This window comes from Peromyscus eremicus, chromosome 2, assembly GCF_949786415.1.
Source record: "Peromyscus eremicus chromosome 2, PerEre_H2_v1, whole genome shotgun sequence".
In the NCBI taxonomy this organism is placed as follows: Eukaryota; Metazoa; Chordata; class Mammalia; order Rodentia; family Cricetidae; genus Peromyscus; species Peromyscus eremicus.
In genome coordinates, this window is record NC_081417.1 from 66,219,178 (window position 1) to 66,233,042 (window position 13,865).

General features: G+C 41.0%; 1 protein-coding gene across 2 annotated transcripts in view; it reads left to right on the plus strand.

The window, feature by feature from the left end:
• The window catches only part of Ncbp1 (nuclear cap binding protein subunit 1), a 41,577-nt gene that overhangs the window by 699 nt on the left and 27,013 nt on the right, over positions 1 to 13,865 (plus strand). The window contains exons 2-4 of one of the 2 annotated variants that reach the window (XM_059254291.1): positions 9,839 to 9,927; positions 10,496 to 10,596; positions 12,929 to 13,085. In XM_059254291.1, the coding sequence (XP_059110274.1) occupies positions 9,839 to 9,927; positions 10,496 to 10,596; positions 12,929 to 13,085 (347 nt within the window). Of the gene's footprint in view, positions 1 to 9,838; positions 9,928 to 10,495; positions 10,626 to 12,928; positions 13,086 to 13,865 lie in introns of those variants that run through there. The other variant, XM_059254292.1, reaches the window with a different exon arrangement.

Genomic DNA, 13,865 nt, shown 5'->3' on the forward strand with positions numbered 1-13,865 from the left:
AGGATTAGTTAGTGACGGGGATCTAGTGGAGCGGTGTTTTTGTTTTAACCCTCCAGGGTGCACCTGGAAAGGACCCTGCGAAGACAGGAAAAGAACACAGCTATGACAGAGGTCGGATGAATTACAGTCTGAGCCCCACTCCTCTAGAAGCTACCCATTGATTTTCCTCTTTTAAGCTTCAGGGAAAGAGTTTTGCGTCTTACCAACACCCCAGAGTCACTAATAAACAGACACGTGCTGTTCTGTTGGATTGACCTTAAGCATATTCCGCTGTGTAAGAAAGTGCAGGAAAACTAACCTGAGCAAACCAGTATTTCTCATGTCGGCTTTGATAGTCCCCGGCAAGGAGGTCATTGTGTTGTCATCATAAAAAAACAAGCTCAATTCTGCACCATTACTGCCCTTCAAGGACACAGGCACACACAAGAGTGGGACTTGGAGCTATTGATACTTTATTGAATTACTCTTCGAAGAGTGTTTATGGTTAAAGCAAGAAAGACTTTTAGAACTTCAGGGTTTAAATCTGCTATTTACTGTGTGAGCTTGCCAGGGTCACATGACTTCCTTAAACCTGAGTGTATGATGTGGAGTAATATTAAGCCTTTTGGTTTCTGTGAGGGTTAAATGAGATACGGTGCTCACTGATAGTTCATGATGTTTATCAACTGTTAATGTCTCAGAGGTGATACACACAGATAAATACCAACATCATAAGAGAAAAAAAAAAGAAAGCAGTGTAATTGGATTAGCTTTCTCTCTTGGAATGTTAAGACAATCAAGCAGAGCCGGGCGGCAGAGCCAGGATGATCTCTGTGAGTTCGAGGCCAGCCTGGTCTACAGAGCGAGATCCAGGACAGGCACCAAAGCTACACAGAGAAACCCTGTCTCGAAAAACAAACAAACAAAAAAGACAATCGAGCAGAATCAGACATAATTTTTAACAGTGAAACTAGGGAGTACCTGAGAGAATATCCTAGTCTGTCAGTGCCCAGAGTGCAAGTCAGCACTCCACCAGGTAGGCATGACTGCTCTGTATGCTTGGGGTTTTTTTTTTTTTTTTTTTTGTGTGTGTGTGTGTGTGGTTTTTGTGTGTCTGTGTGTTTCAAAACATGGTGGTTTCTTGTGTAATGCATGTACAGAATATAAGAAATAAAGTTTTTCGCTGCTTTGTATTTGATTAGTGTATAATCTGCTTTGGATTAGAGAGTTTGTCCTTGGCCTTCATCTCTCGTTCTTCCCATTCTCTTTGCTCATCTTACACTTCTTTTCTTCATTCTTTCTCTCACTTCCAGGGTACCCCTAAAGTGAGGGGGAAATGTCACTGGAGAGCCAACTGGAGAATTAGAATATAAATATATAGAAAACCTCTTGTTTTTGTTTAGGAGGCTTGCATAACTTTTGCTTGTGGTTGGCTTTTTTTATACCCCAGCTAGCAGCTAAATCATTTTCCCAGTTGGGTCTGGCTACAGAAACCTTAGAATAAATAGGACAAAGTGATGTAAAATTAAGCATTTCTTAATCAAAATTCAGTCTAGCAAATCATTCAGTAGTGGAAAAGGTTGTTTACAGTTCCTCCAATGGTACACATATGGAAATATACACTGTTAGAGTTTAGTGACCTAAATAAAAAGTGTGATGCTTTTTAGTGAAGTATCTACAATTTTAAAAAATATGGTTGACTGTTTTAAAGGTGGCTAGAGATTTTAAAGGAATTAAAGTTAAATAGATCTGAGCATTTCTGGGTACTGTCAGCTCTACTCTGACTTTCCTTATACTAGGCTGTGTAGCGTTGGCCTTCTGCATCTTCATTCTCTCTCTTGAATTCAGCAATCTGGTTACAAAATATTTGAAGGAAAAGGCCTCAGTTCTAAACATGTAGTCACCTCCCCCCCACCCGATATTCCCTAAATGATACAATGTCACAACTATTCACATAACACTTATAATAGGTAATGTAGAGATAATGTAAAGTATCACAATATACATAGGTCATGGGCAAATACCAGCACCACTGTATAGAAGGGACATTAGCATCCTCAAGTTTTACTGTCTGAGTTGGAGCCTCATGGATACCAAGGACAACTATGTAATATAATCAGGACTTGCTAAAGAATTTCCTAACGACTTGCAGTGCAGTAGCAGACAGTATTAACAGTGGAGGCTCCTTTACATGTTCAAGACAGAGCCCAATGAAGTATAGTGTAGTTCATCTATGATCACAGGATTGTGGAGAATGAAGTAAGGTAAAGAGTAGAGGGACCAAAGTAAGAGACAAGCTGGTCAGGTAAGGCCTCCCTGCAGATGGCCTATGACTTGAGTGATGTAAGGAACAAGCCATATGGATGTTTGAGAAAGCAGAGGTTGAAAGGAAACCATGAGTGTAATGTTAAGGTTAGAGCATTTGTCATGTTCAGAGAACAGCAAGGAGGCCATTGTTGGTAGAAGTGAGGAAGTAGGGGTACAAGTTATGAGAGATAAGACCAGAGAGTTTAGATGAGGCTCTTTCTTACCTTACTGGGCCATTTTAAGTGTTTCTGTTAGAACTATACTACTGGGGATTCACAGAGGTAGTATTAGATAGCTAATCAATAAAGTTCCTGTCATTTATTTAGAGATACAGAAAGGGCTATCCTAAATGGAAAGTACCAAATCTAAGTCTTAAACACTTTTTGTTGTTTTCTGAGACAGGGTCTCTATGTGACTGCCTAAGTAGTCCTGCTGTCTGGAACTATGTAGTCCAGGCTGAAACCACTATGTCCTGGCTGTATAGACCAGGTTGGCTGCCCCTATCATCCCCTAAGGTGTGGATCACCATGTCTGGCAGTCGTAGATTCCTTAAAAATGTCTCTGAACCTCTTCAATTACTGTTGGATATACATTTTATCAGTGTTTTATTCTTAAAAAGGAATTTGGATCGTTCAGAATCTTAGTTGAAAGTCCAGAAAGCCTATTTAATTTACTTCCACTTAGGTCTTTATCTTTTAGACTGTGACTGATGTTTTTAAACTTAACTATAGAAAGAAAAATTGAAGAGAGGTGAAAGGTTTGTTATGCTGAAGGATAGTATACTTTGTTTCAGAGGTGATATTTTTAATCAACCTAAATTTTTGTTTTAAGTCTATAGTCAAAGTATATTACTTTTCTTGGCTGGGTTTGTTACTTTTTCTTTTTATGGTGTTGCTTTTTGTCTACTTTGTGCATCCAAATTACACATCTGATTCTAATAAGGGTATAGAAAATAGTACAATGTATCCGTGTAACATTAGGTTCATGTTGCAGTGGGAAAATTATTTTGTTTGTTGGTTTGTTTGTATGTTTGGCTTTTTCTTCTGTTTGTTTTGTTCTGTTGTTCCACCACCACCACCACCTGGTTTCCCTGTTTAGCCCTCTCTGTTCTGGAACTGGCTGTGTAGACCAGGCTGGCTTCAAACTCAGAGATCCACCTGCCTTTGCTGCTAGAGTGCCGGGATTAAAGGCATGTGCCACCTTTCGGGGCTGTTATTTGTTTTCTTAAGAGCCCTATGAGTGATTCAAGGTCTCTTCTCTGCACTAGCTAAGTGTGTATAGCAATATGTAGCTTAACATATGTTATAAAACTTACATAGCTGTGTTTTAAAGCCTGTTTTGGATTATGGTGTCACCATAGACTTGTTTCTCTTTTATTGTTCAGAGTATGAAAATGTTCAGCTAATTGCCCAAAGAGTGCCTAAAGTATCTATTTAGAGTGTCTAGGGCAGTGGTTTTCAACCTTCCTAATGCTGTGATCCTTAATCCAGTTCCTCATGTGGTGACCCCAACCACAGAATTATTTCGTTGTTACTTCATGACTGTAATTTTGCTACTGTTATGAATCGTAATGTAAATATCTGATATGCAGGACATCTGGTATTTGACCCCTATGGGGTCATTTAACCCCCAAAGGGGTTGCAATCCACAGGCTGAGAAAGAACCACTGGTCTAAGGCATCTACCCTTTTCTTACTCCAGCTGATTTTTTTTCCCTCATGGATTTGACTAGGCTAGTTGATCAAGGAGCTTCGGGATCTGCCTGTTTCCATGCTCTCTGCCACCTTCAGGTTACAGACAGTGGAATTAGATAGGCAGGTCCTCATGGTTGCTCAGCAGGCACTTTACCCACTGAGCCACCCCCGTTCCCCAAACGGTATGGATGTTGTATATATGCACATGGGTCTGTGTGCCATGGAGAGGCCGATGGGTGTCCTCCTCCATCACTCTCTGCCTTACTTACTAGACTGAAGCTGCAACTCACCCTCATGGTTGGCCAGTGAACCCCAACAATCCTCATGTCTCTACCTCCCATAGTACTGGGGTTGGGGGGTATCTGCATGCCTGTACTGGCTTTTTTTTTTTTTTTTTTTTTTTTTTTTTTTTTTTTTTTTTTTTTAAGACAGAGTGTCCTAGTTAGGGTTACAATTGCTGTGATGAAATGCCGTGACCAAAGCAACTTGGGGAAGAAAGTGTTTATTTCAGCTTATACTTCCAGATAACAGTCCATCATTGAGAGAAGTTAGGACAGGAACCTAGAGGTGGGAGCTGATGCAGAGGCCGTAGAGAAGTGCTGCTTATTGGCTTGCTCCCCATGGTTTGCTCAGCCTGCTTTCTTTTCTTTTTCTTTTTTTTTTTCTTTTTTTTTTCTTTTTTTTTTTTAATTTTTTAGGCAGTGTCTCTACATAGCCCTGGCTGTCCTGGAACTCACTGTGTAGACCAAGCTGATCCACCTCCCTCTCTCCTGCAAGTGTTAGGAGTAAAGGTGTGTTCCACCATGTCTGGCTCAGCCTGCTTTCTTATTAAACGCAGGACTACCAACCAGCCCAGGGATGGCACCACCTGCAATGGGCGGGGCCTTCCCCCATCAATCCCTAATTAACAAAATGCTCTACAGGCTTGTCTGCAGCCCAGTTGTGTGGAGACATTTTCTCAATTGGGATTCCCTTCTCTCAAATGACTAGACTGTGTCAAGTTGCCATAAAATTAGCCGGCACAATTGACCCCTTGTCAATTTGACATACTTCACTTAATTAAGACATAACCTTTCCTTTTCTGGTTCATCCCCAGGATCTCAGATTAATAAATGCCACAAATATAAAACATATCACAAAAGTAAGGGTCCAATAATCTTTTTATTTTTTATTTAATTTATTTTTTTAATATTTTATTTTATTTTATTTTATTTTCTATCATCAGCTTGATACAGTACAAATTCTAATCCTAATAGTGATATGTTTCACTGATGCTTGCCCAGTGATTGAGTAAAATCAAAACTTATTATAAGCCAAAATCATCCTAGGGTCCCCCCTGCTATGTAGCCTCCCTGGATCTGTGGGTTGCAGTCTGCTTGTCCTTTGCTTTATATCTAGAATCCACTTATGAGTGAGTACATACCATGTTTGTTCTTCTGGGTCTGGATTACCTCACTGAGGATGATATTTTCTAGTTCCATCCATTCGACTGCAAATTTCATGCTGTCATTGTTTTTCTCTGCTGAGTAGTACTCCATTGTGTATATGTACCACATTTTCTTAATTCATTCTTCAGTTGTCGGGCATCTAGGTTGTTTCTAGGTTCTGGCTATTGCAAATAATGCTGCTATGAACATAGTTGAGCATGTATTTTTGTGGTATGATTTAGCATTCCTTGGCTATATGCCCAAGAGTGGTATGGCTGGGTCTTGCGGTAGATCGATTTCCAATTTTCTGAGAAACCACAGTGGTTGTACAAGTTTGCACTCCCACCAACAGTGGAGGAGTGTTCCCTTTGCTCCGCATCCTCTCCAACATAGACTGTCATTAGTGTTTTTGATCACAGCCATTCTGACAGGTGTAAGGTGGTATCTCAGAGTCGTTTTGATTTGCATTTCTCTGATAGAGTCCAATAATCTTTACCAATGCAAACACTTCAGATTTTAAAACAGTCTCTTAATTGTGAGCACCTCTAAAATCAAAAATAAATTACTTTTTTATTCCAAGAGGGAAGAGCCCGGGCACAGTCACATCCGAACAAAGCAAACGCAAACTCCCAACAGTGTAAATAACTCAGTGTCCAATGTCTGGGATCTACTCATGATCTTCTGGGCTCCTCCAAGGATCTTGGATCTCCTCTTGCTCCACCTCTGCAACTGCCACACCATGCTCATACTATGTTACTGGCCTCTCCGAAATGCTGGCGTCTTCTGCTGCAACTGGACTGCTCTTTGGCCAATAGCCTTTTCTGGGCTCTCTTCACAGTGCCAAGCCTCGACTTCTCTGCATGACCCCTTTAATCCTGGGCCTTCAACAACTATGAAGGCTGCCAATGGCCCACCTTTACCTCTCTCAGTTCCAAGCCTAAGCTGCTCTCCATGACCCCTTCTTTATGCATTCAAAACTAGTACCATCTGGGTGACTCTTACACTACCAAGTTTGGCTGCCAGCTCGAGACAGGACTTTGTCTACCTCTGGAACACAGCTTATGTGAAAACACTTCCCAGAAGATTTCACCTCAGTGATGCTGGTCTCTTCTTAATCACAGCTGATTCTTCAGCCCCAGCTGACCAGCGTCCATTGTCCCAGCAAAGCAAAGGTTTTACTTCAGTGGTTCTGTTTGTTCTCTTGTTAGTTACAGCCAACTCTTCAGCTCCAACTGACCAGATACCACAGATTCTTCACACAAATGGCCCGGTGGAGTCTTTGCTTCCCTCTGAAACATCACAAGCCAGGCCCCCATTGTCTGCACTGCTCTCCACATTCTTACCTTCCATGTGCCTGCAGAACAGCCCACTGAGCTCTCAACACTTAATGACTTTTCGGGTCCCACGTTCCAAAGTCCTTCCACAGTCCTTGCAGAAACAACATGGTCAGGTCTGTCACAGCAATACTCCACTGTCCTGGTACTAATTTCTGTCCTAGTTAGGGTTACTATTGCTGTGATAAAACACCATGACCAAAGCAACTTGGGGAGGATGTCGCTGGTTTTTTTGGACTGCCTGTCCCCAAATCATGATACAGAGACTTATTAATTATGAATGCTCAGCCTTAACTTAGGTTTGTTTCTTGTTTTTTTTTTCTTAATTGAAATTAACCCATTTCTATTAAGCTGCCCTGAAGCTCACTTACCTCATCTATGTACTGTCCATCCTGCTTTAGTGTTTCCTCCATAACTAGCTTGTTGGCCCCCAGCTGGCCTTTTCTCTCTGCCCACCAGCCCCACCTATCCCTTCTCTGCCTGGCTATTAGCTGTTCCCCTTTCTATTAGACAAATCAGGTGCCTTAGGGAGGCTTCGTGAAACAGCAGCACACCTTTACATAGTTAAACAAATGCAGCATAAACAAATGCAACACACCTTTACATAGTTAAACAAATATTATCTACAACAAGAGGAAAAGTTTTATTTCAGTTTATACTTCCAGGGACAGTCCATCACTGAGGGAAGTCAGGAGAGGAACTCAAATAGAGCAGGAATTTGGAGGCAAGAGCTGATGCAAAGACCATAGAGGAGTACTGCTTACTGGCTTGCTCCCCATGGTTTGCTCATCCTGCTCTTTTAGAACCTAGGACCACCAGCCCAGGGAAGGCACCACCCACAATGAGCTGGGCCCACCCCCATCAGTCACTAATTAAGAAAATGCCCTATAGGCTTGCCTACTGCCCAATCTTATGGGTGCATTTTCTCAGTTGGAGTTCTCTTCTCTCAAATGAATCTAGCCTGTGTCCAGTTAACATAAAATTAGCTAGCACAGGGACTCACTATTTTGCCCTGGCTGTCCTGGAACTCTGTATGTAGATCAGTCTGGCCTCAAACTCACAGTGATCCACCTGCTTCTGCCTCCCTAGTGGTGGGTTTAAAGGCCACAATACCAGCTATATGTTAGCTTTTTGATGCGGGTACTAAGAATCAAACTTGGTACCCTAAAAAAGTATTCTTAATGAAGGTGCTGTATTCTGCTTCTGTGTTCTCACCCAGACTCTCTGCTGAGTTCAGTGTCTTGTTACTGTCCATGGGTTCACATTGTAATCTGTACCACTCATATGCACCTTTCATATCCTCTCAAGTACCAGATAAGAAGAGTGCCTCTTGCTGGGTGGTGGCGCACGCCTTTAATCCCAGCACTCCAGAGGCAGAGGCAGGCAGATCTCTGAGTTCGAGGCCTGCCTGGGCTACAGAGTGAGTTCCAGGAAAGGTGCAAAGCTACACAGAGAAATCCTGTCTCAGAAAAACCAAAAAACCAAAAAAAAAAAAAAAAAAGAGTACCTCTTATTGTAGTACTTTCAGCCATCTCCATTTCTCCAAATAAACCTTGGCTGAATAGCCACAGCGACACAGAGGTTTACAATTCAGAGATGTGACTATGTGCCTGTATTTTCTCAGTTTTCTTTAGAAAACCTGCCTTGTCTCCCTGAAGCAATGTTTTCTGTGTGTCAGGCTTACAAGAGGACCTGGAAGGGTTTTGAAGACAGAAATGGTTGCAAACTGGAGCAAGCTAACTGTATAATTAGGAGGACTTTGGCATGTAATAAAGGATTAGTATAGTAGATGGGCCAGAAGGAAGGGAAGAGTTTGGTACTGTTCAGAAAAACAGCTGCTCTCATTCAGCTACTTTTTCACTAGCTAGTCTTCAAACCTCACCTAAAATCTGGTTCTGAATAATAATGAAGAGCACAGTTGGTGCATTATGCATTCTGAAGCCGTTTCTCGGCATCGGCACATTTAGTTACCTCATCATATTAACAAGTACTGTTGACACTGTCAAGTTTAGGAACCAACAACTGAGGGTCAGTAAGCAAGTTAAAAGAACAGGAGCAGCAGTATTCAGATTCCAGGTGTTTAGTATGTGGATGCCATTCCAGTGTATCCACAGAAACAGACATAGCTCCCTGGACACTGTTTATATAAAATTTAACTGAAAAAAAAATTCCTCCTGACATTATTGTTTATAGTGACCTTAATAATAGAGACAGTGTGAGGCATTGGAAAGATGGCTCAGCAGTTAAGCACACTGGCTGTTCTTCTTGAGAACCTGGGTTTAATTCCCAGCATTCATTGTGTCTTACAGAAGTTCATAACACTAGTTAAGGGGGTATGATGCCCTCTTCTGGCCTCCACAGGTTCCAGGCATACAAGTGGTACACAGTTATACATGAATCCCAAACATCTGTACACATAAAATGATAAAGAGATTTAAATTGTGTGTGTGTGTGTGTGTGTGTGTGTGTGTGTGTGTGTGTGTGTGTGAGAGAGAGAGAGAGAGAGAGGGAGAGGGAGAGGGAGAGGGAGAGGGAGAGGGAGAGGGAGAGGGAGAGAGAGCGCACATATGGAGAGAGAGAGACTGGGGTCCGGAGAGGTGGCTCAACACTTAAAAGCATTTACTACATACTACACAATCATGAGAACTGGAATTGGGGTCTCAGCACTCTCAGAAGATAAGCATGCAGTATATGCCTTTAACCCCAGCTTCAAGCCAGAGTGGAGACAAGAGGATCACAGGACTTGGTGGCTATCAGCCTGCTAAGTAAAGTGAGCTGCAGGTTCGGGAGAGACCTTGCCTTGAAGGAACAGTGTGGTAGAAGACACCCAACACCCTCTCCTGGCTTTATGTGAGTGTACTGGCATGGGGACCTGTACACATATGTGCATCCGTTCACATACACACAAATCTTTAAAAGAATGCAGGATAGAAATTGTCCAGGTACCTACCCTAGTTAAAACATGATGGTTAGAGCTACTCTAAAAAACACAGCCTGATGGAAAAGAGATTAGAGGCTAAGAAGTGACAGATTTTGTTAGTAGATTCATCATGTAACATCGTGTAATGTTGCTTTTTTTTTAAATGTTGCTGAAATAGGTGGACAACCTCACAAAAGGAGGAAGACCTCTGATGCAAATGAAACTGAAGATCATTTGGAATCTTTAATATGCAGAGTAGGGGAAAAGGTATGTACTAAGCCCAGGGGCTAGGGTTGTGACTGACAGCTTTGACTAATTTCTGAAGTTGTACTGGTTAATGTAAGTTATAGACAAAGCTTGTATTATTACTGCACATCTGTATCCCAGTGTGAATTTGTTTTGTAGCTCCTGGGATTCAGATCATTAAGGATTTTTAGTAAGTCATTTCATTAGACAAGCCTTACAATAGACTGGGTATAGTCCTCAGTATAGATGACCTGAAGCAGACTTGGATGCCTGAGACAGTAGTGGGTTATTAGTGAGAGAGGTAGAACACAGCCATGCTGTTCTCACGCTTGGGATGCACATTCTGCTTAGACTATATTGAAGACGTTGGTGACTCTGCCTGGAATTGTTTCTAATGAACAGTAACTCCTGGAATTGATTGATGCTAAGGGAATTCTCCATGAAATTGTCTTTAGTTCTTATTTTCTTCCCCACAGAATTAGAGTGCCTTATAGAAGACCTTAATGTTTTTATGGTCATGTAGGAATTTTAACTTTAATTCACTGATTGCTTGAGTGCTAACAGATCATTAATGTGATGTCCTCTGCAGAGTGCCTGCTCTTTGGAGAGCAATCTAGAAGGCTTGGCTGGTGTTTTGGAAGCTGACCTTCCTAACTACAAGAGCAAGATCTTAAGGCTTCTTTGTACAGTGTATGTATGTAAAAGATTTGTGGATCCAGGTGATAATGTATTATCTACTCTTACGTGCTTTGGGGAATGTGCAGAGGATGTGCTTACATTACATGTCACTAGCCTCCCTTCTGTCCTGAAACTCGTGCTCATGAAATGTTCCTCTTTGGCCCTTTGCTGAACTTATTTTTTTAAAGGGATAGACAGAACTAAAATGAAGTGGTTTTCATATTTTTGTTGTTGTTGTTGTTTGTTTGGTTTTTTTCAATGTGTGTTGGTGTTTTGCCTGCATGCATGTCTGTGTGAGGGTGTCAGATCCCCTGGAACTGGAGTTACAGACAGTTGTGAGCTGCCATGTGGGTGCTGGGAATTGAACCCAGGTCCTCTGGAAGAACAGCCAATGCTCTTAACCTCTGAGCCATCTCTCCAGCCCTGGTTTTCATATGTTTTATTTCTTAGGATTTTAAAATCATTGGAGTTAATTTTTTAACTCAGAAAATAAATGAGAAAGTAGATGTCTTTCAGTTAGAGACCCTTTCCCCCAACCAAGGAATACACAGTTGCATGTTTAAAGTAGAGTTGAGTTGGTTTTATTTTTGTTTTGTTTTGTTTGGGTGAATTTTTTGTTTTTTGTTTTTTATCAGTAGGACCAAATGTATTGGAAAACTTGTAAATCAAGTGAGTGGCCTTCCCCGAATACTGAAGGTGCTTTTGAACCTTTTAATGGGCATAATTGTCCTCAATGCTAGTTACCATTTCAGTAATTTAAAAATAATTGTTAAATGTTTACAGCTCATTTTTTTTTTTTTTTTTTTTTGGTTTTTCGAGACAGGGTTTCTCTGTGTAGCTTTGTGCCTTTCCTGGAACTCACTTGGTAGTCCAGGCTGGCCTCGAACTCACAGAGATCCGCCTGGCTCTGCCTCCCGAGTGCTGGGATTAAAGGCGTGTGCCACTACCGCCCGGCTACAGCTCATTTTTAATTTAAAAATATACAAAGCAGATTCCATTTTAACTTCTAATAGTTAACATTTTTTTTAAAGATTTATTTTTTGTGTCTGAGTGTTTTGCACATGTATGTCTCTGACTATGGAGGTCAGAAGAGGGCTTTCGGTGCCCTGGAACTGGAGTCATGGGCAGTTCTGAGTCACCGTGTGGGTGCTAGGAATCCAACTCGAGTCCTCTGCAAGAACAAGTTCTCTTAACTGCTGAGTTCTCTAGACCCATATTTAAGTTTTGTTTTCAATTTTCAAAGGAATCCAGTCAATTCAGGAAAATGTATTTCTGGACTAAGAAACTATAAAAGCAATCATTTTATTATAGTCATCCACAGATGCCCTCTGTTTGGATATTAGGTATTACCGAATTGTAATGTGAAGGGAAACTGTTGGAAGCCATGCTTGTTTGTGTAAGGCTGGGCTGGTATGGATTGGCAGTGTCCTTTGCAATGTTTTTACTTGGAGAAAGCCTTAGGGACCATGGCTTATTTTCAGTACTAGTAATTTTTGAGGTCCTAAATCCTCCCCTGTACTCAGCAGTGTACCTGAGGGGAACAACTTGAGAGAATTCTCCACAGAGTTGTCATCAGTTCTGTTTCCTTTTATTAGGAAGTGACGTTGACTTCTTTTTAGGCTTACCTTTACTATCCCTTTTATTTATTTATTTTGTGTGTGTGTACACATGTGGGTGCACATGTGCCTCAGTGTGTGGAATCATAGAACACTTAGAGGAATCAGTTCTCTCTTCTACCATGTGGGCCCTGGGGCTAAAGTCAGGTTGGCAAGAGCCCTAACCTGCTGAGCCATCTAGCTGTCCTCAACTATATTAACATACCATGTTAAGCATTTCTTACAGGAACTTGTTTAAAACTGATTTAATTCTTTATCTTTTATAAGCAATCCAATAATGTTTCTCCAAGTGGAATTCTGGTCCCATGGCACTTGATTAGCTAAATTTAGAAACTCCCAATGCTCTGTTCCCCCTTAATGATTCTGCATTAAAGAATCTGTTTCACGGAACACTTCTGATATTACCATGGAAACCATTTTCAGTGGAATTGTTATTTCCACTCAATATATTTGAAGAAAACTGGTCTAGAATTAGTTGTGTTAATTTTGGTGTGATAACTTCACAAGTAACTGTTCCTTAACTCTTGGACTAACTAAAATGAAAAATATTGGGATCTATATCTGCATTCTTTTCAGTGACACATATGCCTTTTCTGAAATCATTTTCAAAACACAGTTAAAAGTAATTGTGTTCCAAAGTTATTTGATGTTAAAAGCTTCATATACAATTCAACAGCTTAATATAAAACCTTTGTTTTGGGGTTGTCTTGTACGGGTTCTCAAATCAGTGCACGTCTGTTACCTGAGAAGTTGACAATTTATACAACGTTAGTTGGACTGCTGAATGCCAGAAATTACAACTTTGGTGGAGAATTTGTAGAAGCTATGATTCGCCAACTTAAAGAATCACTAAAAGCAAATAACTATAATGAAGCTGTATATTTGGTAAGTTTAATATTGTGTGTGTGTGTGTGTGTGTGTGTGTGTTATAAATTAGTGTTAAAGGGGAGAAAAGAAGCTACAGCCAATGAATCACTCCCTGGTCCTCAGTTCTGGTCCTTGCTCAGCTTGTAGCTGCTCTTTGGGAAGCTGTTGACTTACTGCTCAATGTAGTGCTTGTATTGACTTTGAATCTTAGTCCCCTTCCTTGCAGCATATGATTCCCATGTTATTTTCTTATCTCTTGATCTCTACAGCACAGCTGTTTGAAGACCAGCTATTAATAACAGTAATGACATCAGCATGGCTCCTGTCTTTGATTCTTGTCTTTCTTTCTTTCACTGGGTTCTCATCTTTTATTCCTTAAATGTTTGTTACAGTGATTCTGTCTTCTATTTAAGGTTTTCTTCTGAACCATTCTTATTCACTCTCATAGCTGCATAAACCAAGTTTATTTTGATGGGGCCCTCAAATTTATAACTATCTCCTATCCCAACCTTCCTCCTGAGTTCTAAACCTGTACCCCAAATAGAGCCCAGAGATTTTGTCCTTGCAAGTCCCGAAATCCATGTGTTATTCATCCGCCTCTTCTGTCTACTCACCAGCTCGTTCACAGGGGCCACTATCTGCTGGACAAACCATCCAGAAATCTACATTATTTTTAGCTTTTCTTTGCCTCCTTACACATCTCCAACCCCTCTCAATCCTATCTCCTAAATTCTCTTCTTTGTCCCATGGCCTCTAGCACAGTTTATAACTTTGTGTTGTTAGCTGCTTCCTTACTTG